A 27398-nucleotide genomic window follows, 5' to 3' on the forward strand; every position below is an offset into this window, starting at 1 on the left:
GAAAAAAGTATTTGATCCCCTGCTGCTTTTGTACGTTTGCCCACTGACAAAGAAATGATCAGTCTATAATTTTAATGGTAGGTTTATTTGAACAGTGAGAGACAGAATAACAACAAAAAGATCCAGAAAAACGCATGTCAAAAATGTTATAAATTGATTTGCATTTTAATGAGGGAAATAAGTATTTGACCCCCTCTCAATCAGAAAGATTTCTGACTCCCAGGTGTCTTTTATACAGGTAACGAGTTGAGATTAGGAGCACACTCTTAAAGGGAGTGCTCCTAATCTCAGTTTGTTACCTGTATAAAAGACACCTGTCCACAGAAGCAATCAATCAATCAGATTCCAAACTCTCCACCATGGCCAAGACCAAAGAGCTCTCCAAGGATGTCAGGGACAAGATTGTACACCTACACAAGGCTGGAATGGGCTACAAGACCATCTCCAAGCAGCTTGGTGAGAAGGTGACAACAGTTGGTGCGATTATTCGCAAATAGAAGAAACACAAAAGAACTGTCAATCTCCCTCGGCCTCGGGCTCCATGCAAGATCTCACCTCGTGGAGTTGCAATGATCATGAGAACGGTGAGGAATCAGCCCAGAACTACACGGGAGGATGTTGTCAATGATCTCAAGGCAGCTGGGACCATAGTCACCAAGAAAACAATTGGTAACACACTATGCCGTGAAGGACTGATCCTGCAGCGTCCGCAAGGTTCCCCTGCTCAAGAAAGCACACATACATGCCCGTCTGAAGTTTGCCGATGAACATCTGAATGATTCAGAGGACAACTGGGTGAAAGTGTTGTGGTCAGATGAGACCAAAATGGAGCTCTTTGGCATCAACTCAACTCGCCATGTTTGGAGGAGGAGGAATGCTGCCTATGACCCCAAGAACACCATCCCCGCCGTCAAACATGGAGATGGAAACATTATGTTTTGGGGGTGTTTTTCTGCTAAGGGGACAGGACAACTTCACCGCATCAAAGGGATGATGGACGGGGCCATGTACCGTCAAATCTTGGGTGAGAACCTCCTTCCCTCAGCCAGGGCATTGAAAATGGGTCGTGGATGGGTATTCCAGCATGACAATGACCCAAAACACATGGCCATGGCAACAAAGGAGTGGCTCAAGAAGAAGCACATTAAGGTCCTGGAGTGGCCTAGCCAGTCTGCAGACCTTAATCCCATAGAAAATCTGTGGAGGGAGCTGAAGGTTCGAGTTGCCAAACGTCAGCCTCGAAACCTTAATGACTTGGAGAAGATCTGCAAAGAGGAGTGGGACAAAATCCCTCCTGAGATGTGTGCAATCCTGGTGGCCAACTACAAGAAACGTCTGACCTCTGTGATTGCCAACAAGGGTTTTGCCACCAAGTACGTCATGTTTTGCAGAGGGGTCAAATACTTATTTCCCTCATTAAAATGCAAATCATTTTATAACATTTTTGACATGTGTTTTTCTGGATTTTTTTGTTTGTTATTCTGTCTCTCACTGTTCAAATAAACCTACCATTAAAATTATAGACTGATCATTTCTTTGTCAGTGGGCAAACGTACAAAATCAGCAGGGGATGAAATACTTTTTTCCCTCACTGTATATATAGTGCTGCATCCCTGTTGATGATTTAATGTTATCTGTGGTAGATTGTTTGATAGCAGTTCACTCTCTTTTGCGATTAGACTCACTCCGTTATGTCATGACAACCACTACACACACAACAACAACAACTTAAGAACAGCTTTTCAAATTGTTTTAGTTTTTATTTAGAAAGGGAAAGGGGAAGGGGATACCTTGTCAGTTGCACAACTGAATGCATTCAACCAAAATGTGAGCTCTTATCATAAGGCCCGTGTTCTAACCACTGTCTCTCATGGAACTTCAAAGAGAAAATTCAACTCAAGTACATTTAAAAAGAACAAAACCTTTGTATGCAGAGCATCAAGATCTTACTTGCTCTTACACTCCACTCCTACAACAAGCACAGAGAACTGATGATATACAGAGATCAGACATAGACATACTTGTATCTCTGATGTATGAAGACTTTCCATCTAATGTTGTTTTGTTATCCCTTTTCTATTTGGTAATACATCTCATGGACAGGGTTCGTGTAAAGTAGAGGGCCAGTATCCTGTGTTTTAGTTTTACAGCAAAGATATTGTGTATGCAAGGCTTGGTAGTCTACTGAGAGGCATATACAGTTACAGTGGTCAAGGTTAGTCTTTCACTTGCCGCTACAAGTTTGTTTAAAGTTTTAGATTTTGTCATTGAGTGCATGGTACAATGCTCCACTATATAAGATGCAAGCATGGATAGATTTTACACACAGCAAACTTAATCCAAAAACAACACAATTAAATTCTATGCTCACACGCGTGTAGATTTTATTAACCTGAAAAGGAATATAGTATCCAAATCTTGTACTCCCCCCCAACCCCTCTCTGTTCATGAAGTTGTTTATATACAGATCCAGGTTCTAAATGGTAGGCATATTTTCATTACATCGGACTATAGACTGAGCCAAACTAGAATATTAGCTTAGAGTAAGGAACAGTGTTATAAGAAACATGAAGAAAGTTCCTGCTCTATTGTATGTCTGCAGCTATTCTCTGTGAGTTCATCTAATCTCTTATTAAAAGAGCTCCTGGTTGACTTCACGACAGGGCCAAAACACAACACTGGCTTATTCATTTTACAAACAATGGAGTGAAAAGGAAGTGTCTGAATGCATGTAGATAGAGAATCTTCACATTATTATTGTACTTTTGGAAATAAGGGACTTGTACACTGCATAAAATGTTTAAAATGGACATTGTTTTGTGTTAAATTGTACTGTGAACCTTTCACTGGCTTCTGTTTCCATGTCTACCTATAGATTTTATTCTCCATTACAGAGACATTCAAAACATTTGTTTAAACGTTATTTTGCTAAATATTCTTGATGCTGATGCACTGAAAATTGCTGAAAAAAGTAGCCAAAATGCTGCCAGAATTTTATTCATTTCATTTTACATTTGTTTTGTCTTTGTATGTAATGAATGTTATTGAACCACACACTTTCAAGTAGGAACATCTGTATTGGTACAGGCTTTGCTGTAAAATGTGCTTTCATAAACTCTCCTTAGTAACTTGAGCTGAGAGCATTAAACTGTTTCACCAATTCCTGTGTGACACTTGTAAAGTATCCCTCTTTTCTGTCTGTCTATGTCTGTTTGTCTGCACGCACGCACACACACGCATGCACGCACACACACACACACACACACACACACACACACGCCTCTTTAAAGGGATAGTTCACCCAAATTACAAAAAGACACATTGGTTTCCATACCCTGTAAGCAGTCTATGGACAAGGTATGACAGCAATCGATGATTTGGTTAGTTTACCTGGCACTGTTTCCACATGCTAACGTTTTAGCATTTGTGGCATATATGCCATTCAAGTCATGAGACCGATATTATCATTATTCGCGTATCATGTCCAAATAATCCGAAACGATCTAAAATTGATTGTGAAGCTCCAATAAGTCACTTATAGATGTTTTGACGATTATGGGAGAAAATGTCTTATAGTGGTCCCATGACTTGAATGGGATTTGTGCCAGAAATGCTAAATGGGAATTGTACCACAAATGCATTTGTCCCAGGGAAACTATCCCTAATAAAGCTCCCGGGTCTAGCAATGGCATTGTCACCCAGGAGGCCTTGCTAGCTAGATACAGTGTTTGATTCATATCAGAAATGTTCTTATAAAACAGCTCAGCTAGTTAGAAAAATTACAATTTGCAACGCTAGCTAACGTTAGTGAGACTCGGGAGCTCATGGGGACATAGCCTTCAGGAACCAGTGGGTTAGATATGATTCCACAATGGGCAACAACAACTGGCTACTAATTCGTTTTCAGCCATCAATGTTCACATCATAGTTTATCCAGTGACCATCGCATTTAGAAGGATAGCTACTGACAGAAATGTATCTGGCTAGCTAGCATGCTTGCTCTCGCTGGAGGATAAATGTCCTTCCATATATACAGTACCAGTCAAAAGTTTGGACACACCTACTCATTCCAGGGTTTTTCTTTATTTTTACTATATTGTAGAATAATAGGGGAATGCTTTTCCAAGGGTCTTGAAGGAGTTCCCACATATGCTGTGCACTTGTTGCCTGCTTTTCCTTCCAACTCATCCCAAACCATCTCAATTGGGTTTAGGTCGGGTGATTGTTGATGCCAGGTCATCTGATGCAGCACTCCATCACTCTCCTTCTTGGTCAAATAACCCTTACACAGCCTGGAGGTGTGTTGGGTCATTGTCCTGTTGAAAAACGAATGATAGTCCCACTAAGCTCAAACCAGATGGGATGGCGTATTGCTGCAGAATGCTGTGGTAGCCATGCTGGTCAAGTGTGCCTTGAATTCTAAATAAATCACTGACAGTATTTTACCAAATAGGGCTATCTTCTGTATACCAACCCTACCTTGTCACAACACAACTGATTGGCTCAAACGCATTAAGAAGGAAAGAAATTCCAACAAATTAGCAAGGCACACCTGTTAATTGAAAAGCATTCCAGGTGACTACCTCATGAAGCTGATTGAGAGAATGTCAAGAGTGTGCAAAGCTGTCATCAAGGTAAAGGGTGGCTACTTTGAAGAATCACAAAATTATTAAATATATTTTGATTTGTTCAACACTTTTTTGGTTACTACATGATTCTATGTGTTATTTCATAGTTTTGATGTCTTCACTATTATACTACCATGTAGAAAATAGTAAAAAATTAAGATAAACCCTGGAATTAGTACTGTATATTTACCAAAAAAAGGTGGCTGTTCTGTCTTGTATTTAAATGTTGACACCCAGTAGACTGGAGGCGAAAGAAACGCACACCTGTTTAGCTGAGGTGCTGGCTAGCGGAGTAGAACACCTGTTTAGCTGAGGTGCTGGCTAGCGGAGTATAACACCTGTTTAGCTGAGGTGCTGGCTAGCGGAGTAGAACACCTGTTTAGCTGAGGTGCTGGCTAGCGGAGTAGAACACCTGTATAGCTGAGGTGCTGGCTAGCGGAGTAGAACACCTGTTTAGCTGAGGTGCTGGCTAGCGGAGTAGAACACCTGTTTAGCTGAGGTGCTGGCTAGCGGAGTAGAACACCTGTTTAGCTGAGGTGCTGGCTAGCGGAGTAGAACACCTGCTAAGCTGAGGTGCTGGCTAGCGGAGTAGAACACTTGGAAAGGAAAAGGAGAGCCGCACACTCTAGCAGCTCAGATACAATCATTTAATAACCAACGGTTCAACAGACAAGCTGTCTTCATCAGGGTTACACAAATTTCCTTTCGACACAACTAGTTTATAAGAACACACAGGTGTCTGTAATCATGGCCCAGTGTTTTATTTAACTAGGCAAGTCAGTTAATTAAGAACACATTCTTATTTACAATGACGGCCTACCCCAGCCAATCCCTAACCCGGATGACACTGGGCCAAATGTGAGCCGCCCTATGGGACTCCTAATCACAGCAGGTTGTGATACAGCCTGGAATCAAATCAGGGTCTGTAGTGACACCTCTAGCACTGAGATGCAGTGCCTTAGACCGCTGCGCCTTAGACCGCTGCGCCACTCGAGTGTGGCTTGATGTTATTGGTTAATTTACAGATATAAATAGAACATATAAAAATCATGAATGCATAGCATACAATCATAGACACAATTTGGCTAGATAGGCCTACAAAACATTTACAATGAATAGCGAAATCAAATGAATCACAAGAATGGCTTCAAATCAAAGTCTACCTTGAGACCAACTAAAGATCCAGGCAGCCTCTCATTTTAACAATAAATTGTCAAGGTCACCCCCTCTCCTAGGGAGGGTGATGTGTTCGATGCCGATATGATGTAGGAACGAAATAGAGTGGCTCGCTTCCAAATAGTGGGCCGCAACTGGGCGACACAGTTAAATTGATCATGTTGTGAGATTGAAGTACATTTACATTTTAGTCATTTAGCAGACGCTCTTATCCAGAGCAACTTACAGTAGTGATTGCATACATTTCATGCATTTTTTTTTGTACTGGCCCCCCGTGGGAATCGAACCCACAACCCTGGCGTTGCACACACCATGCTGGCGTTGCAAACACCATGCTCTGCCAACTGAGCCACAGGGAAGCCTGCGCTGGCCCAGGTGATATTTAAGAGTGGCCAGCCCAGTGCTCCAGTTGGCTTGAGAGATGTAGAGAGAAAACACATTTAGTTGACTCTCCCGGTTTGATTTCTAAATAAAATAAAAAAATCCTTTGTGATCTTTCCTGTTTTCATTTTGGTTTGCTTCCTGTCTTTAAGTTTGGTGTGGATTTTATTTTGTTTGCCTCTTCTTGGGCAAATGTTGTTGGTGCTCACGGTGGGTGACTTAAGCCCCAGCTGTTGTTGCTAGTCAACTTTCAGTGGACACCCCTTGAGTGTCTTTCAGAACCCCTCCTAAAACCCAACCTGTTTCATTTTGCTTGTTGTCAGTGACTCTTTGTATCATGACACAAGGCGAGACCCAGATGCAGACACAGGAGGCAGATGGTTGGAGTCTTAGATGTTTATTGATCCAAAAAGGGGTAGGCAAGAGAATGGTCGTGGACAGGCAAAAGGTCAAAACCAGTTCAGAGTCCAGGAGGTACAGAGTGGCAGGCAGGCTCGAGGTCAAGGCAGACGGAATGGTCAGGCAGGTGGGTTGAGTCCAGAAACAGGCAAGGGTCAAACTCAGGAGGACTAGCAAAAAGAGAATAGAAAATGCAGGCGCACGGGAAATACATGCTTGTTGACTTGGACATAAAAGACAAACTGGCACAGAGAGACAGGAAACACAGGGATAAATACACCGGGGAAAACAAGTGACACCTGGAGGAGGTGGCGACAATCACAAGGACAGGTGAAACAGATCAGGGTGTGACACTTTGTTAGTTCTACCTTCTGTTTGAGTGAGAATTTGGGATTTTCTTGCTGGAGCACACAAGCTACATTAGCCAACTGGTTAGACATTACACCATGGGCAACAATAACTGGCGACTAGTTCATTTTCAGACAAATATATTCAACTCTTCAACTACAGTTTGTCCACTGATCACTGCGTTTAGGAGGATAGCTAATTACTGAAATGTAGCTAGCTAGTTCACTGGCCAGGTAGCAGCCATTAACTAACTATTCATGGACTCATGACCTATTCTTTGATACATTTGGGTTCACTTTCTCATATCGCGCAACACGTACCAGATCGTTTGTGGAAAGGTAAATATAACAATTAGTGGGCTCGTTTTTTGAATGATCAGACAGTGAAACTAAAATAGATTGGTAGCTAACTGGTGCTTTTGTTTACTTCCCAATTCATTTGGGGATCAAGCTGAAGCTGGGTTTCCCCAAAAAAATCCCAGTCGGAGCTCGTTTTCCTATTTCTCTTGAAAGCACTGAAGTCTGCACTGCAATTTCCGAGTTCCCAGTTGTTTTGAACGCAGCATAAGAACACAGATGGCTCTTTAGAGCATCTTTATGACGTCACACACTCAAGAAGGCTCAACCATTCACCCGAAGGGTTTTTGCGTGGCTGATTGGGCTGCATGACAAGTCGACCAGTGCACTGGTGTTGTATCTATGTGCCTGCCATTTTTTCCTCTATTATGAGAAAACACAAGAAATAACTAATATTGATAACCATCTAGATGTCACCTTGATCCAGTATGTGGGGATACCTAGTAGCCAATATTAGGGTGACAATCACAGTAAACATATGCACACAATGCATGAAGCAACTGAACACCCATCAACAATACTTTTAATCAAAAAAAACAATTGTCCGTTTTAAAACTGCAAATGTACAATTATTTGTGTAAAAGTATTCACACGCATGAAAGAGAGACACATCTGAACATATATAAACGTAAGCAATGTTTGAAATTATTGTTTTAGTTAGACATATCTGTTCGGGTAATTTGCAGTGTGCAAATTATTTGTAATCATGTTCCAGCTCCCAGACCATCCTCTCAAGACAAAATCGGCTAAACTACAGCAGAGCTCTTTCACACACCCACTCCCTTCCACATACACAAATTTCCTTTCGACACAACTAATCCTTTCCACAAACCCACTTGCCCATACTCCGGTCCAGTGATCCCAATTTAGCAATTTTGTTGCTAGATTTAGCTACTTTTCAGACAGCATCTAGCAACAAATGTAACTACTTTTAATAATGTATTTGGAACTATTAACAACTTTTTAAAAGTGACTCAAACGCTAAAATGCATGAAATTTCCCTCTAAATGACACACGTGCCTGGCTGCAAAAGTGCATTGTGAGTGACGTCACCAGCAGGCGCCCAGCTCGTCCACAGCCAGCAGTCGTACGGGTTCGACGAGCCAAACCCAATGAATATAGTTGGTCACGAATGTTTGATCTTGAACAGAACTTACAACATCAATCAACATGTCTCAATCAAAATTGTACAGAAAAGAGTGGGAGTCTGTACCTGAACAAATCATATTTTTGGCCGAGATGGCCAGTCAATTTGAGTAACGTTATTGTGTATTCTACGTAATGACGCAGAATTACGTTATCACGCAATGACATCCCAACGTCATTTAGCAACAAATCAACCTGCCTTTAGCAATTTGCCCTGAAAATCTGTTGGCAACACCGCTCCGGCCGCCATATTGGGATGCAGCGCACGGATTGCCCAACCCGGAAACGAGAGAAAGGCCTATGACGGCGGCAAGATTATCGAGATTACATGTTGAAGGTGCATTGGAGTGTGTTCATCTTTACCGTAGACATACACGAAGGAGGTTAGCGGAAAGCAGGTGCATATACATTTATTTTGGATTAAAACATTACGAATATTAATTTAAAGAGAGGCCTATGGATAGTTTATGCCGTAACTTTGGGACACAACATCGGGAGACTTTATCGTTCAACCATTACACAGACTCCCAAATGTTGTGTTCAAGTAGCTAATACGTATGGAACGCCGTTTGGGTCTTTACGTGTCAAAAAAGAGACGACACAATTCTATTAGAATGTGGTGTGTGATGAATTTGCACGTGTAAACCAAACGCCACCACTATCAGTAGCACTGTCAAAACTGTGCAAAAAAAGTAGACTACAAACACACACTGGCCACGAACGATATGTTTACAATACCGCGATGGTAATAAGACATTTGTTCGACCGCAACTTCTGGGGTAGCTAGCTTTAGCTTGGTACATAGCTAGCACCAATACAACCAGCCTAAAAACAATGACCAGTAGAAACTGCAGTCATTTTCATTATCCTTAACAATGATTTTAGGAATCCTTGTGAGTAAGTATTAACTAGGTTGCCACTTGTTGTTCACCTATTGAAATCCAGTTCATTAAAAATAATTAGCTAGTCAGCAACTTAACCCTGTTGCCCAAAGCTAACGTTATAAGCAGCTGGCTAGTGAGGCTCGCCCGGACCGGGTTGTGTTGTGAAGCTAGACACAATAAGGATTTGGCACAATAGTGGAATTTGCGGTTTGCCTTCAAAATAAGAGTACCTATTTGAAAGTGACGCAGAAGGTTACAATTGGTGGAGTTATGCCATGTTTAGACTGGATAATGTTAAACAATGTTGGAATGTGAAACAATGAAATGGGTTACCAGTCTACTCGGTAACACCCTCAGAACACAACTGTGAAGAGTTTATGCAAATGTTAGTGTTGTAGCTCTTATCGCAGGACTGTGAAATCACTTCCCCAGTCAGCCTATTTTGTGTATTGACATTCATATTGTACTGTACAGCTTTACCTAAGGATTGGGGATCCATGAAATGGGGTATCAGTCTACTCGATACCCAATACATTTTTTTCCCAAATAAAGGTACAAAAAAATAAAATTATAATTCAGGTAAAATAACAACTCAATGTTTATATCAATGGACAAATTAGCTAGCAACAGCAAGCTAGCTAGCTAAATAGGACAAATTAGCTAGCAAGTGCAAGCTAAATTGCCATACATGTTTAATGCTTTTCGACCTGTCCCCAAATTAATGTAATTGGTTCAGAGTTTGTAACCTGCGTGTCGTGATCACGTTTGGTGTAGGGGGACAAAATAAATGTATGCACGATGGCGCACGCGCGCAGCCGATATGGGTTCCGTGTTATTTGACACTGCAAATCTGTATCTTTTTTTACATTCAAAGACCCAAATGGTTCCATAAATATTCCCCAAATTCAGAGGCTGTTTACATTCTGCGAAAGATTTGTGCATTCAGACTCGCTGCTATGTGTGGAGTTGTATTGCCTTTGACAGGTTCAATAGCACCACTGTTATAAGGTTACATCGTGTGCTCTCTTTCAAGGTGCATATGCAGAAATCGCACCACTATCCCCTAGTTGCTAAAATTCTACATTTGCCTAATTTCCGTTTATGTGACAAATAAATCAAAATATTGTATTTTCAGCTGTTTGAAGCTGGTGTACAAAACCAAACTGAAAAGACCCCAAAACTTAAAGACCACTGAACACCCGTTAGGCATATGTGTTTTTCTGTTCAAAGGGATTTGTTGCTTTTTAAAGCCAAGCATTGAAAATAGCCATGTGAATTTGTTCGGTTCCCGAAAAAGTTGCCTATTGCAGCTTTAAATAATATTGATGTGTTTACACAATAAAACTCTCTATACTGTAGCAGATTGCAAATCATACAGGAATTCAAGCCATTCAGACTTCTACATGATCATTCATTCAGTCTTGTTCTTCTCTAGTCCCGATTGTGGCGACACATTCGATTTACATAGAAAAAAACTAAACATCCCTTGTCTGTCAAGGAATGTTGAATACAATTATATTTGAACTGAAGATTGTCCGTGGAGTTGATCCTTCAGTGGGTCAAAATTTTAGACAAAATATCCACAGGAAAGTATTAATAAACCGACTTCAAAACACAAGTCTCTGTCTGTAGCAATCAAGGTGTGTTTGCTCATGACCTAAGGCACATGCACAAGACAGAAGCGCATGCTCTCGATGCATGCATACCGAAGTCTTGCAGGTGTTTACATGGTTTTGCCCATGTGCCAGGTGATACACTACCAGTGGTTAAATAATACTTGTCCTGGGGATATTTTGTCTGAAATTTCGTCCCACTGAAGGACCAAGCGCTCAGACAACCGGTAGAGTAAGTTGAAATGTCATTTTATTAAACATTCTGTCCTGTAAGGAAACTTTCCACGTTTTTGCAGTGGCTTGTTTAACTGTATACCAACAATTGGTATCTCAGTCTGATTTATTAGGCAAGTTCTCCTCTAGTTTATAGTCACTGACTTCACTCCTCCCTCTCTTTCTCAACCCTCCTGGCCGCTCAAAGGTCCCCAGTTGCATGTGACGGTCACTTGTTAGCCAGGCCAAGAGGAGTAGCAGCCTGTCCACACCGACACAGCCCAGTCCTATTCTATTCAACTACAGGTAGGCTGTACCTCTATTCTAAGATGTCATGTACACACTTCATATGATTGTCGGTGGGTCCTGTGTGATTATGTCGTCCCACTTCACTGTAATTCTAAATCCCAGGCCACTGAACAATATGGGTACGGTCAATGTACTCTTTATTGCAATTGTGCAAAAATAACTGCAGATGATCAGATCTCACAATACCTGGACAGGTGTGAACATATTGAGACACTGCTGAGAGAGATTGTGAGATGCAGGTTTGCTATTATTGCCGTGAGTCTTGTCCTGGAGGCAGAACTGAGCGATTTTCCTTTTAGATAGGCCAGCTGTAAAGTAAATATTAATGAAAAACCAAAATGTTTTCAGATTGTATGACTTTGTGGCTGTGTCAGCTAGTGACCACTCTGCAGTGCTAACCTGCTTGTGAGACAGGCAAAAAGATCAGAGGTTAATGGACTCATACTGGAGCCTAGAACACAGCCTGATCAGAACACAGCGGGACAGCAGTCAGACCCTGCATGTAATAAGGAACGTGTGTTGTTCCATTATCACGTGCATGGTCTGACCATGCTATCTAGTTGGGTGAGAGGTTGTTCAACTTGAATAAATACATCAGTGTATAGATGACAGTACCTCAGTTACCTTTTAAGTTTAAACAAAAAAACATGACTAGGGTACTTATTGAAAGCTTGGATCAGACTGCAAATGGAATATTAATGGGCGTTTCAGTTTAGAAACATTGACCAATTCTAAGAATGAATCCAATATTTCTGTTCCTGTGTTAATGTATCATAGTGGCTAGGTTATACGTTTTGATCTGTCCCTGCGTTAATGTATCATAGTGGTTAGGTTATACGTTTTCATCTGTCCCTGTGTTAATGTATCATAGTGGTTAGGTTATACGTTTTCATCTGTCCCTGTGTTAACCGCAAGCGTCCCACCTACTCAACAGCCAGTGTAATCCCGTGTCGCGTTATTCAAATACCTCAAAAATGCAAAAACTTCAATTTTTCAAACATATGACTATTTTACACCATTTTAAAGACAAGACTCTCGTTAATCTAACCACCCTGTCCGATTTCAAAAAGGCTTTACAACGAAAGCAAAACATTAGATTATGTCAGCAGAGTACCCAGCCAGAAATAATCAGACACCCATTTTTCAAGCTAGCATATAATGTCACATAAACCCAAACCACAGCTAAATGCAGCACTAACCTTTGATGATCTTCATCAGATGACAACCCTAGGACATTATGTTATACAATACATGCATGTTTTGTTCAATCAGGTTCATATTTATATCAAAAACCAGCTTTTTACATTAGCATGTGACTAGCATGTGACTAGCATTCCCACCGAACACTGCCGGTGAATTGACTAAATTACTCACGATAAACGTTCACAAAAAGCATAACAATCATTTTAAGAATTATAGATACAGAACTCCTCTATGCACTCGATATGTCCGATTTTAAAATAGCTTTTCGGTGAAAGCACATTTTGCAATATTCTCAGTAGATAGCCCGGCATCACAGGGCTAGCTATTTAGACACCCAGCAAGTTTAGCGTTCACCAAACTCCGATTTACTATTAGAAAAGTTTGATTACCTTTGGTGTTCTTCGTCAGAATGCACTCCCAGGACTGCTACTTCAATAACAAATGTTGGTTTGGTCCCAAATAATCCATTGTTATATCCAAACAGCGGCGTTTTGTTCGTGCGTTCAAGACAGTATCCGAAAGGGTAAATAAGGGTGGCGAGCATGGCGCATTTCGTGACAAAGAATTTCTAAATATTCCATTACCGTACTTCGAAGCATGTCAACCGCTGTTTAAAATCAATTTTTATGCAATTTTTCTCGTAAAAAAACGATACTATTCCGACCGGGAAAGCCTGTATACGTACAAAGAGAGAGAAAATAAATACATCTCGTGCCCTCGTGCACGAGCGTGAGTCTCAGAGTACTCTGACCAGCCACTATCCAAACGCGATAATGTGTTTCAGCCTGGGCCTGCCTCGATATCATTCAGCTTTTTCCCGGGTTCTGAGAGCCTATGGGAGCCGTAGGAAATGTCACGTTACGGCAAAGATCCTCAGTCTTCAATAAAAAGAGCCAAGATGAACAACAACTTGTCAGAGAGGGCGCTTCCTGTTTGGAATCTTCTCAGGTTTTTGCCTGCCATATGAGTTCTGTTATACTCACAGACACCATTCAAACAGTTTTAGAAACTTTAGGGTGTTTTCTATCCAAAGCCAATAATTATATGCATATTCTAGTTACTGGGCAGGAGTAGTAACCAGATTAAATCGGGTACGTTTTTTATCCGGCCGTGTCAATGCTGCCCCCTAGCCCTAACATGTTAATGTATCATAGTGGCTAGGTTATTTGATCTTTCCTTGTGTTCTGTGTCTCAGGCTCCAGTATGAGTAGTAAGAAGCTGCTGGTGGATGTGGACTGTGGGGTGGATGATGCTCAGGCTATCATGATGGCACTGGCCACCCCTTATGTAGAGGTCCTGGGCATCACCTGTGTCCATGGCAACACCAATGTGGAGAACGTGTGCAAGAACACACTGCGGGTGCTCCAAGCCTGCAACAGATTGGAGGTATAGTGCTATTAATCTTTGGTAGACAATGTAAGTCCCTTTCAATTAGATTTATATCATTTATTTAGCTAAAATTGTCTTGACATCTTTGTTGAAGTAAACAAGCACCCAATGGGATACAGGGAATGTGCTTATATCATCACAATATATAGAAAGTGCATTTAATGGTAAAGCTTATACATTGTGTACAAAACATTAGGAACACCTGCTCTTTCCATGAGACTGACCAGGTGAATCCAGGTGAAAGCTATGATCCCTTATTGATGTCACTTGTTAAATTCACTTCAATCAGTGTAGATTAGATTAATAGGAATGGCCAATTTTTTATATATTTTTTTAGACCTTTATTTAACTAGGCAAGTCAGTTAAGAACACATTCTTACTTTCAATGACGGCCTAGGAACGGTGGGTTAACTGCCTTGTTCAGGGGCAGAACGACAGATTTTTACCTTGTCAGCTCAGGGATTCAATCTTGCAACCTTACGGTTAACTAGTCCAACGCTCTAACCACCTGCTTTACATTGCACTCCACGATGTTACGCGAATGCAGTAAGAAGCCAAGGTAAGTTGCTAGCTAGCATTAAACTTATCTTATAAAAAACAATCAATCATAATCACTAGTTAACTACACATGGTTGATGATATTACTAGTTTATCTAGCCTGTCCTGCGTTGCATATAATCGCTTAGGTACACGTTGCGCCAACGTGTACCTAACCATAAACATCAATGCCTTTCTTAAAATCAATACACAAGTATATATTTTTAAACCTGCATATTTAGTTAATATTGCCTGCTAACATGAATTTCTTTTAACTAGGGAAAGTGTGTCAGTTCTCTTGCAAACAGAGTCAGGGTATATGCAGCAGTTTGGGCCGCCTGGCTAGTTGCAAACTGTGAAGACTATTTCTTCCTAACAAAGACAGCCGACTTCGCCAAACAGGGATGATTTAACAAAAGCGCATTTGCGAAAAAAGCACAATCGTTGCACGACTGTACCCAACCATAAACATCAATGCCTTTCTTAAAATCAATACACAGAAGTATATATTTTTAAACCTGCATATTTAGCTCAAAGAAATCCAGGTTAGCAGGCAATATTAACCAGGTGAAATTGTGTCATTTTGCGTTCATTGCACGCAGTCAGGGTATATGCAACAGTTTGGGCCACCTGGCTCGTTGCGAACTAATTTGCCAGAATTGTACGTAATTATGACATAACACTGAAGGTTGTGCAATGTAACAGGAATAACGTTTTGTTTTCAAGATGATGGTTTCCGGGTTTGACCATATTAATGACCTAAGGCTCGTGTTTCTGTGTGTTATGTTATAATTAAGTCTATGATTTGATAGAGCAGTCTGACTGAGCGACGGTAGGCAGCAGCAGGCTCGTAAGCATTCATTCAAAATAGCACTTTAGTGCGTTTTGCCAGCAGCCCTTCGCAATGCATTGCGCTGTTTATGACTTCAAGCCTATCTACTCCTGAGATTAGGCTGGTGTAGCCGATGTGAAATGGCTAGCTAGTTAGCGGGTGCGCGCTAATAGCGTTTCAAACGTCACTTGCTCTGAGACTTGGAGTAGTTTTTCCCCTTGCTCTACATGGGTAACGCTGCTTCGAGGGTGGCTGTTGTCGATGTGTTCCTGGTTCGAGCCTAGCTAGGAGTGAGGAGAGGGACGGAAGCTATACTGTTACACTGGCAATACTAAAGTGCCTATAAGAACATCCAATAGTCAAAGGTATATCAAATACAAATCGTATAGAGAGAAATAGTCCTATAATTCCTATAATAACTACAACCTAAAACATCTTACCTGGGAATATTGAAGACTCATGTTAAAAGGAACCACCAGCTTTCATATGTTCTCATGTTCTGAGCAAGGAACTTAAACGTTAGCTTTTTTACATGGCACATATTGCACTTTTACTTTATTCTCCAACACTTTGTTTTTGCATTATTTAAACCAAATTGAACATGTTTCATTATTTATTTGAGGCTAAATTGATTTTATTGATGTATTATATTAAGTTAAAATAAGTGTTCATTCAGTATTGTTGTAATTGTCATTATTACAAATAAATACATTTAAAAAACCGGCCGATTAATCGGCAGCGGGGTTTTTGGCTCTCCAATAATCGGTATCGGCGTTGAAAAATCATAATCGGTCGACCTCTAGTGTAGATGAAGGAGAGGAGACGAGTTAAAAAATTACTTTTAAGACTTGATACAATTTTGACATGAATTGTCTATGTGTCGTTCAGAGGGTGAATGGGCAAAACAAAACATTTAAGTGCCTTTGAACGGGGTATGGTAGTAGGTGCCAGGCGCACCGGTTTGTGTCAAGAACTACAATGCTGCTGGGTTTTTCACGCTCAACACTTTTTTTATGTGTATCAAGAAAGATCCACCACCCTAAGGACATCCAGCCAACTTGACACAACTGTGGGAAGCATTGGAGTCAACATGGGCCAGCATCCCTGTGGAACGCTTTTGACAGCTTGTAGAGTCCATGCCCCTATGAAATGAGGCTGTTCTGAGGGCAAACTCAAATGTAGGAAGGTGGTCCTAATGTTTTGTACATTCGGTATATAGACTAATGTATGCATACCCTTACACTGAGGGGAAGAGATGCGATGAAAGTCTGTTGACCTCGCTCTTCTCTTTGACAATACACTTTTGTTCTCTGTCTCAGACACATGACTGTGGAGCTCTACCCAATTCTAGAGCTCTGGAAACTGAGATCTGATTTGACATAATGTTCTGTTTACAGCAGTAGCACATAGACAGAGCATCATTGTGAAGAGGCTGGAGTTTACATCAAACGTTGCCATGACAAAAACAAAGTAGTTGGTTTAAGAAACAGATTGGCACCCAGACTAGTTTTTGACTCCGTGTTTTGGGATGCCCACTTACACAAGACAGGCTCTTGAATTCATAGCAAGTGAAAGTGTAGAGGGAATACTATAAATGTTGCAATTTGAAACTATTGCATTCAGGGTTCTGACCTCTGTTCTGTGTTCTAGATCCCAGTATTCCGTGGTGCTGCCAAGCCTATCCTGGGGAATGTGATAAGTGCGGGAAACTTCCATGGCCAGGACGGGTTGGGGGATGCTCCAGACCCAAACGCTCCGGGGCTGGACATGCTGCAGATGGAAGGAGCGGTATCTGCACTGATCAGGATAGTCAACGAAAACCCTGGAGAGGTGAGAGAGCAGTAGACGCAGGCTACTCAATATGTGTGTGTCCCTGTTGTAAATGCAGGTGTTTCTCCCAGGTATCTCTGGTGGCCACGGCTCCCCTCACCAACCTAGCTCTGGCTGTAAGAATGGAGCCATCCTTCCCCAGCAAACTTAAAGGCCTTTACATCATGGGAGGCAACATAGAGTGTAAGGGCTATGATTTATTTGCTTCAGAAGATCAACTTATCTAGTATACTAATGGTAAATAGATAAATGGGTCGATTGCCATAGGTTTTAATAATGTGGTACCTGTCTTCAGCCAGAGGAAACACCACAGTGTGTGCAGAGTTTAACTTTGCTGCCGACCCGGAAGCAGCTTACATCGTACTGAATGACTTCCTGTGTCCCACTTACATAGCCAGCTGGGAGTTCACCTGCTACAGCAAGCTGCCCTGGGTAACATTCATTTCATGTAATCAATAGATGATGAAACACTACCTTCCACATTATGATTGATGTTGTTTTCCTATTCTGGTTCCACCTGACAGTCGTGGTGTGATGACTGGCTGGCCCAGGAGTCAGAGAAGGCTCGCTTCATGGCCCGTATCTTCCGCCACAGTATGGAGGTGTCGCACAGTGAGCGCGCCCAGGCGGAGATGGTTGACGGCATGGGCTTTGTGTCATGTGACTCCTACGCCATGGCGGCAGCCATCGACAACACCTTTGTCACCAAGAGCGACCACATGGCGGTGAGCGTGGAGCTGACGGGCACACACACGCGTGGCATGATGATCCTGGACACACTGGGCATGCTGAAGAAGACTCACAAGGCCTTCGTCATGAGGAAGGTGAACATGGTGAGGTTTGAGCAGATGATGATGGATGCTCTGAAGTAATCTCTAGGTCTGCTACAGCTAACCACTAGACTGTAGAAGTAAACAAACAACTACGGGAACGCTCTATGGGGACCGTAACCAGGGAAAAGTGACAACTCCAACCTCATCCAGTCACCCCAAGACCGTGGACGTTAAGGCAGCCCCCAACACCTCTCTGAGGGGTTGGGTTAGATGTGGAAGACACTTTTCTGTTAAATGCATTCAGTTGTGCAACCCTTTTCCCTTTTACTGTATTGTCAGCTCACACTGATGTCAAGAATCATGCCTTGTCATTTAGAGAAACATTTTTAAATAAATCGATTGAATTACAACTCATACCAGCAGTCGTGTGCATTAAACACTCCATTATGTCACAAGCACATTCGCAACACTTCATCCGTTTTATTGATACATTTATTACACCCAGTTGTACAAAACACATGCACAATTTAGAAATCTATCTTCAGAGCAGTCAAGGGGGAGGACAGTCCTGGGTGTAATCATTACGCCAATTCTATTTCAAAACGTTTCACAACAGAAACCGTTTAGGAGAGTTTCCATTAGACAAATTCAGGTAGGTCCCTCCCCGTTTCGTTCTGTTTCCATTTTGTTCTTAAACAACATTTTCCATAATGAATACACATTTGACATTTTAGTCATTTAGCAGACGCTCTTATCCAGAGCGACTTACAGTAGTGAATGCATACATTTCATACATTTTTTTCTCCGTACATCCCTGCTTTAGAGTTTCTTGAAGTTTGCTCATTGCAGAACATGGAAGCAGAAGTACAGCCCAGCATAGAGTTCTCCCACACACATGCAAATGTCTTTAGTTGGAATTGTGGTAGGCCTATTCACAGCAACACTTTAGTTTCTACCCATCATGGCAGGAGGGAAAAAAGTCTACTAAACATTCTTTGATCACTATATCCAGTGGTGGAAAAGTACGCAGTTGTCATACTTGAGTAAAAGTAAAGATGCCTCAATAGAAAATGACTCAAGTAAAAGTGAGTCACCCAGTAAAATACTACTTGAGTAAAAGTCTAGTATTTGGTTTTAAATATGCTTAAGTACAAAAGTAAATGGAATTTTAAAAATGTACTTAAGTATCAAAAGTAAGAATATGGATCATTAAGTTCCTTATATTAAGCAAACCTGACGGCACAGTGTTATTTTTTATTGACTGATAGCCAGGGGCACACCCCAACACTCAAGACAATCTATAAACGAAGCATTTATGTTTAGTGAGTCCACCAGATCAGAGGCAGTAGGGATGTTCTCTTGATAAGTGTGTGAATTTCACTATTTTCCTGTCAAAATGTAACAAGTACTTTTGGGTGTCAGGGAAAATGTATGGTGTAAAAAGTAAATTATTTTCATTAGGAATGTAGTGAAGTAAAAGTTGCCAAAAATATCAAAAGTAAAGTACAGATACCCCCAAAAAAGTATTTTTACTTAAGTACTTTACCCCACTGACTATCTTCTCTACAGAACAACCTCAATCAAGTTCTCAAGTGAAGTTAGCATAATAAATTACAATCCCCATACTGACCCATTTAAGTCAGTTTAACTACTATTTACAATTAATCATTTCAGTGCTGTCATTGTTCCAGAGATTTCCAATGTTGGTCCATTAGTAGCCTTTCCTGCCCCGGAATCTAGACCTGTTATCTCAAATGAAATTGTATTTGTCACATAAGCCGAATACAACAGCTGTAGACCTTATGGTGAAATGCTTACTTACAAGCCCTTAACCAACAATGCAGTTTTAAGAAAAATAAGTGTAAAGTAAAAACTTCGAGCTGTAGAAAATAGAGGGAGATCAGAAACTAGTTAGTTCCATACATAAGGATTAAGTGTTGAATTAATGTCACTGATAATCTCATCACGGATCTCTTGCACTTTGTTAGGGTTTGACCAACTATTTGTGTGCATATCCTATATAATATAACACAGATGCTATAATGATAAGTTTATTAACTATAAGATGATTGAATACTGCTATATGTTAGAGGAAGTAACCAACCACATGAATTGAGAAATAAATTATAATAGGTACACTATACCTTGCTCTATCAACGCACACACCCTCAAACCCTCCCCACCATTCACTCACTCACTGAATCAGTAGACACAGCATTCAAAGGAGGGCTGAGAACAAAACACCATGCATTCACCAAACATTGCACTGAGGAAAACAGATTTAAAAAAATAGTAATTGTCTGATTAGGAACTACTATTATCTATCAATGACAGAATCTAAAATGATTTATAGTTGACATTGGAAGTTTTATTGAATAGTCAGTAATAGAGTCAAATTGCATAGGGAGTCTCATCAGAGCAGATATTATCAGCAAGCCAGAGCCATCTGAGGAAAGAGCACAAAGTAGAACAAAGATTTACAGTAAGTGCGAACAGAATAAATGTATCATTTGACATAAGATTCCACCTAAAACAATGACATTAGCCCTGTCCCAATGAATCTCTGCTCAACTCTTCACTTCCTTCTCAAAACCCATTGGAGGAGGTCTTAGGCAAGGAACTTTGGGTCATCTCCTCTTATGGGGGTTTTAGGAGGCGGCGCGATGATCAGTCCTTGCATCCGTAACGCTGTCTATGAATTTGAGAGCGGTTACATTTCTCCAGCCCCATCCCTCAGCTTTTTACTAAACAGGGGCAAGAAGAACGCTTTGTTATTGTTTCAACTGCTGATTGCCGCTTTAGAAACAAATAAATGAGCATACAAGTATGTTTAAGCATACATGACTGTTGAGAGTGTGGTGCCAGACCTTTAACTCCCAGGTGCAGCAGAGCAGACACACAAAAAATGACGTTGCGGCCGATGTCTTGACCACCCTCTGGCTGTCCTCTAGAAAGCGGTAGCCCTAGAAGGTGTCCCAGGTACTGTTTGTGGCCATGTCACCTCTCAGAATCAGTGAAGATCTCCAGGTTTTCAGTCAGGCATCAGCTTAATCTAGAGGGCAGAACAACACAGGAGATGGAATTAGATTTAGTATGGAGTAGAGGTCGACCGATTAATCGGAATGGCCGATTAATTAGGGACGATTTCAAGTTTTCATAAATCGGTAATCGGTATTTTTGGCCACCGATTTGCCGTATTTTTTATTTTATTTTTTACACCTTTATTTAACTAGGCAAGTCAGATGTGGGACGTGACCGTCCCACCTGCGGGACACACTATTCAACAGCCAGTGAAATAGCAGAGCGCCAAATTCAAAACAACGAAAACCTCATAATTCAAATTTCTCAAACATAGAACTGTTATACACAATTTTAAAGATAAAATTCTCCTTAATATAACCACAGTGTCCGATTTCAAAAAGGCTTTACGGCGAAAGCATAATATTAGATTGTTAGGATAGCACGTAAACAAGAAAAACCACACAGCCATTTTCCAAGCAAGGAGAGGCGTCAACCAGAAATACAGCTAAAATGAATCACTAACCTTTGATGATCTTCATCAGATGGCACTCATAGGACTTCATGTTACACAATAGATGTATGTTTTGCTCGATCAAGTTCATATTTATATCCAAAAACCCCCATTTTACATTGGCGTGTAATGTTCAGAAATGTTTTGCCTCCCAAAACCTCCGGTGAATGAGAACATCAATTTACAGAAATACTCATCATAAACGTTGATAAAATATAGAACAGTTATTGAAAGAATTATAGATAAACATCTCCTTAATGCAACCGCTGTGTCAGATTTCAAAAAAGCTTCACGGAGAAAGCACACTTTGCAATAATCTGAGTACGGCGCTCAGAAAACAACAACCGCCATTATAGAAAGGCGACATGTTGGAGTCAAAAAAAGTCCGAAATAGTGTTATAAATATTCACTTATCTTTGATGATCTTCGTCGGAATGCACTCCCAGGTATCCCAGTTCCACCATAAATGTTTGTTTTTTGTTTCGATAATGTCCATATTAATATCCAAATACCTCCGTTTTGTTCGCGCGTTCAGACAAGTTATCCAAATGCGCCATGCTCGCGCATTTTGTTGAGACGAAAAGTCCAAAAAGTTATACTACAGTTTGTAAAAACATGTCAAACGATGTATAGCATCAATCTTTAGGATGTTTTTATCATACATCTTCGATAATATTCCAACCGGACAAATCCTTTGTCTTCAGAAAGGAAAAAGAATGCCCCTCCCGCCGACGGCCATGCGCATGAATGATCTAATGGCACTCAGCCAGACACCTGGTTGAAATGACTGTCATTCCCTTCCAGGTCACAGCAGAAGCCTGTAACAACGTTCTAAAGACTGTTGACATCTAGTGGAAGCATTAGGAACTGCAAAATGACCCCTAAGTCACTGTAGTTTGAATAAGGAATTAATTAAAAAAACTACAAGCCTCAACTTCCTGGTTGGATTTCTCTCAGGGTTTTGCCTGCCATATGAGTTCTGTTATACTCACAGACATCATTCAAACAGAAACTTCAGAGTGTTTTCTATCCAAATCTACTAATAATATGTATATCCTACATTCTGGGCCTGGGTAGCAGGCAGTTTACTACGGGCACATTTTTCATCCGGACGTCAAAATAGTGCCCCCTACCCTAGAGAAGTTAAGAACACATTCTTATTTTCAATGACGGCCTAGGAACGAGTGTTAACTGCCTTGTTCAGGGGGGATTCGGGGATTCGTTTTTGCAACCTTCTGGTTACTAGTCCAACGCTCTAACCACCTGCCTTACATTGCACTCCACGAGGAGCCTGCATGGCAGGCTGACTACCTGTTACGCGAGGGCAGCAAGAAGCCAAGGTACGTTGCTAGCTAGCATTAAACTTATCTTATAAAAAACGATCAATCTTAACATAATCACTAGTTAACTACACATGGTTGATGATATTACTAGTTTATCTAATGTGTCCTGCGCTGCATATAATCTATGCGGTGCCTGTTAATTTCTCATCGAATCACAGCCTACTTCGACAAACGGGTGATGATTTAACAAGCGCGTTTGCGAAAAAAAGCACTGTCGTTGCACCAATGTACCTAACCATAAACATCAATGCCTTTCTTTAAAATCTATACACAAGTATATATTTTTAAACCTGCATAATTAGTTAATATTGCCTGCTAACATGAAATTGTGTCACTGCTCTTGCGTTCATTGCCTGGCTCGTTGCGAACTAATTTGCCAGAATTTTACGTAATTATGACATACCATTGAAGGTTGTGCAATGTAACAGGAATATTTAGACTTATGGATGCCACCTGTTAGATAAAATACGGAACGGTTCCGTATTTCACTGAAAGAAAAAAACGTTTTGTTTTCGAGATGATAGTTTCCGGATTCGACCATATTAATGACCTAAGGCTCGTATTTCTGTGTGTTTATTATATTATAATTAAGTCTATGATTTGATAAAGCAGTCTGACTGAGCGGTGGTAGGCAGCAGCAGGCTCGTAAGCATTCATTCAAACAGCACTTTCGTGCATTTTGCCAGCAGCTCTTCGCAATGCATTGCGCTGTTTATGACTTCACGCCTGTCAACTCCCAAGATTAGGCTGGTGTAACCAATGTGAAATGGCTAGCTAGTTAGCAGGGTGCACGCTAATAGCGTCACTCGCTCTGAGACTTGGAGTAGTTGTTCCTCTTGCTCTGCATGGGTAATGCTGCTTCGAGGGTGGCTGTTGTCAATGTGTTCCTGGTTCAAGCCCAGGTAGGAGCGAGGAGAGGGACGGAAGCTATACTGTTACACTGGCAATACTAAAGTGCCTATAATAACATCCAATAGTCAAAGGTATATGAAATACAAATCGTATAGAGAGAATAGTCCTATAATTCCTATAATAACTACAACCTAAAACTTCTTACCTGGGAATATTGAAGACTCATGTTAAAAGGAACCACCAGCTTTCATATGTTCCCATGTTCTGAGCAAGGCACTTAAACGTTAGCTTTCTTACATGGCACATAATGCACTTTTACTTTCTTCTCCAACACTTTGTTTTTGCATTATTTAAACCAAATTGAACATGTTTCATTATTTATTTGAGGCTAAATTGATTTTATTGATGTATTATATTAAGTTAAAATAAGTGTTCATTCAGTATTGTTGTAATTGTCATTATTACAAATATATATATATTTTTTTATTTAAAAAAATCTGCCGATTAATCGGTATCGGCTTTTTTTGGGCCTCCAATAATCGGTGTCGCCGTTGAAAAATCAAATCGGTCGACCTCTAGTATGGAGTCAAAGTCCCAAATTAAAATCCTTGTACAATCCATAGACATTGGTAAAAAGGTAAACAAAAAAGTATGACACTGGAGTTTGAGGAAGGTGGAGCGATACATATGTGCAGAGTTGTTTCATTAAGGCATAAGATGAGTTGGTAGTCACCACCGTATTTGAGAGAGTGCAGTAATTTCTGAATCTTGACATGTAGTAAATATTTCTTCAGGTTAACAAAAATATCTTCTCTAATTCATTGAATACGTGCGGGAATGAAGTTCTGCTCACTCACTCGTAAACTCTGAAATGTAATTTGCGCGCACCACACCGGTCTACGCTCCCTGAACCCGTCCTCTTCTCGCTCGACCACATTTCTTCTCTCTCGACTCAAGCGTTTGATCAATGAAATTTCATATTGCTCACGCGCGCCATCTAGTGCTCGTTCGACTTTTGGCTCGGAAATGACACCATACATAACTAGAATTAGTCAGGCTGGTGCAGAAAGCTGTGCACTTTGCAATGGAAGTGTGGCTTAGCCAACCAACACAATTAATAGTAGGCCTACGCTTTAAAAAAGGATGGTATACAAGTTAAACTGTCAACGTTAGCCAGCAGCCTGGTCCACATTTAGGCTTTCCTAACGGTAACGTTACCTTTACAACGTCGTCGTGTTGGAGACATGCGTTGGTGTCCTCCCTGATTCCAAAGCATGCATGCCCTACCATCCTCTGTCCTCGTAGCATTTAGGGATTTTGTTGTACTTACATTCAAGATAACTATCGGATCAATTACGCAAGAAATGTATAAGAAAATACTATTTGACACGGTCGTTGTTAAGCAAGCCACCATCTTTGATTCGCAAAGTATCCTGGGAATGCGGAAGTGAACTATATGCATGCTGGGAGTGTTTGTAGTTCCTGTAAAATAAATATATATATATTGTAACGTACTTTTCCCAAGTCTACTGCTAGGGGCCACTCAAGGCTCACAGAACACCGAAAGGAGCACGATGGCAAGGAGAATTCAAATATAGCAACTTTGAGTCTCCAACATGTTGATGCCATCTCATTGATTTGAAACTGGCTGGTTGGCTGGTTCCACATGGATGTGTGGCTGATGGTGATGAGTCATTCTCCTGTCAAAACAGCAACTACATTACTTGAAATAATGAAACTAAGGCAGACAACAGATGGGCATGAATTGTTTCAACAAGTTTGATTTATTTAAAATGATGAGAATGTACATCCATGTCAAAAGCAGAGGCAGACATACTAATGTACATGAAGGCACATGGACTGATGGGGAGTAGTAGGTGGAGACAGACAGGGGTGGGAGAGCCTTACTGTCGCAATAGTCTATCCTTCATCCACTCCTAGGGTCTAGGCAGGCATCCTCCATAATTGCTTTTATATACAGTCTTCGATAAGCGTGGATGAAGGGCAAAATACAAAGACGAAAGGAACCCAATTTAAACTACTGAGGCACACCCACAGTTTGCGTTCCCCTCTGCCCCAGCCATCCTCCACATGAATGGCAGGAGTTTACTCAGGAAGTCGCAAATACATTTATCTGCAACGCTCTGGCGAAGTAATGTATAGATCTGGCACGATTCGCAGTTCTAGAGTATCAGATCTAAATAATACATTTCTATCCGAAGGTTCTAGAATGTTGTACTCTTTACATAAGCCCCAGGTGTGAGCTAGGATCTGGTTTGACCAGGGGGCTCAGGGGAGGGGCCAGCTCCATGCAAAGGTGGTTGGTTGACCAATCAAATCACACACACCATCAATAACAAACATTTACAAAGAAGCAAACCTGGTACAAAGTGTCCAGCTTTCGAAAGTTTTGCCCAAATCCCAATAGTGTACCACAGTATGAGTCATAATATCCATAAAACCTAGCGGTCAAACATGGAAATTGTTCCAATCATTTTTCCCCATAGGAAATTTTAGAAACACTAAGGGCTGTGTTTTGTGTAGGCTTACCCTGACGTGTTATTCTGATAACAGTGTAAATATCTCTAGGACAAGATGACTTATCAATATATTTGCTTGTATTTTTATGCCCAAAATTGAAATGCTAATTAGCTGCCAATGTGGCCAACATAAAGAACTACAAATGCCATGATCTGCAAGAGACTGCCAATTCGAGTCAAAGGTAAGGATCTCTGGATTAACTAATGTTAGCTAAATGTAGTAATGAATAAATTTGATTAATTTCTTTAAATGGACAACTCTGAACGGTCTTGTGCAAGTTTTACATTTACACAACACCTGTTAGCAAAAGGTATCAGCTAGAGATGACATGCAGGAGCTTACAGAGATTTGTAGTTTTGCGTGACGTCTGTTTTGACGCTAATTATCATTTTCAAATTTCAAAGTAAATAGAGCCTAAATATATTGGAGAAAAAGAAATAATCACCTTGGACGAGAAATTTACATGGCCATCAAAACGTCACACCAGGGTAAGCCTATACGAAACACAACCCTTTAAGTGTTTCTAGAACCCCCTATGGGAAAAATTAAATGGTGGAAAAACGATTGGAACTATTTCCCTGTTTGACCGCTAGGTTTTATGACTCCTCCACTGTGGGGCTCTATCGACCCCTAGTCTGTATCCTAGCTAGGACAAAAAACAAACAAAAAAAGGATTGGGTAGGAATTAGCAATAGCACCACCTTGCTCTTATAGTGTAGATGGGATTTGTTCCTTATAGCTGTCCAACCCTTCTAGATCAACATTAAGTGCTGAGGGGTTGGGGCTAGGGGGCTATTTAGAATTGGATGTGTGTGTGCGCATGCACATAAACCGATCACCATCTTCTCAAACGTGGATGGATTTCTGGTAGAAGAAAATCCTTCATAAAATCTCTTACTGTATAAACATCTCATGGAAAACAGTTTCGACCTATCCTGAAACAAGGCAAAGAACATATAGGACGTTTAGACAATGCAAGTTGCTTTTCTGTATATCTACAGAGTGAATAAGACGCCACTCCAAGTGGAGCCTGGCTGTCTGCATGCAGCCCTCTGCAACAAGATGGCACATGAAAAAAGTACAGCAGTCGACATATCCTGTCCAACAACCACC

General features: G+C 40.9%; 1 protein-coding gene and 1 long non-coding RNA gene across 5 annotated transcripts; one reads left to right on the forward strand and one right to left on the reverse strand.

The window, feature by feature from the left end:
* Positions 1-8524: 8524 nt before the first annotated feature.
* Positions 8525-18431, forward strand: si:dkey-4e7.3 (inosine-uridine preferring nucleoside hydrolase). 4 transcript variants are annotated; one of them, XM_014164703.2, is made up of 7 exons: positions 8525-8771; positions 11353-11450; positions 13852-14042; positions 17065-17244; positions 17316-17427; positions 17540-17676; positions 17769-18431. In XM_014164703.2, exons 3-7 carry the CDS (start codon positions 13860-13862, stop codon positions 18114-18116), a joined length of 960 nt encoding a protein of 319 aa, XP_014020178.1. In that variant the 5' UTR covers positions 8525-8771; positions 11353-11450; positions 13852-13859; the 3' UTR covers positions 18117-18431. The 4 variants fall into 4 exon arrangements, with proteins under 4 accessions (XP_014020178.1, XP_014020177.1, XP_045560535.1 ...); XM_014164702.2 differs by having other exon boundaries at positions 8557-8832; XM_045704579.1 differs by having other exon boundaries at positions 8625-8817.
* Positions 18432-18477: 46 nt separating this feature from the next.
* Positions 18478-25181, reverse strand: LOC106582032 (uncharacterized). Its single transcript, XR_001323230.2, has 3 exons — positions 24963-25181; positions 20885-21069; positions 18478-20761 (listed from the first exon to the last, which is right to left on the reverse strand). It is a non-coding gene; the product is annotated as an uncharacterized lncRNA (long non-coding RNA).
* Between the last annotated feature and the right edge of the window lie 2217 nt (positions 25182-27398).

The sequence above is a fragment of the Salmo salar genome, chromosome ssa21, assembly GCF_905237065.1.
Source record: "Salmo salar chromosome ssa21, Ssal_v3.1, whole genome shotgun sequence".
Lineage (NCBI taxonomy): Eukaryota > Metazoa > Chordata > Actinopteri > Salmoniformes > Salmonidae > Salmo > Salmo salar.

Excerpts from the sequence above, each read along its gene's own strand:
- si:dkey-4e7.3 (XM_014164702.2), top strand. The coding sequence starts at position 8,735 with ATGACGGCGGCAAGATTATCGAGATTACATGTTGAAGGTGCATTGGAG. Across the intron at positions 11,451-13,851 it reads CCTATTCTATTCAACTACAG|GCTCCAGTATGAGTAGTAAG; the intron begins GTAGGCTGTACC and ends TCTGTGTCTCAG. Across the intron at positions 17,677-17,768 it reads GCTACAGCAAGCTGCCCTGG|TCGTGGTGTGATGACTGGCT; the intron begins GTAACATTCATT and ends TCCACCTGACAG.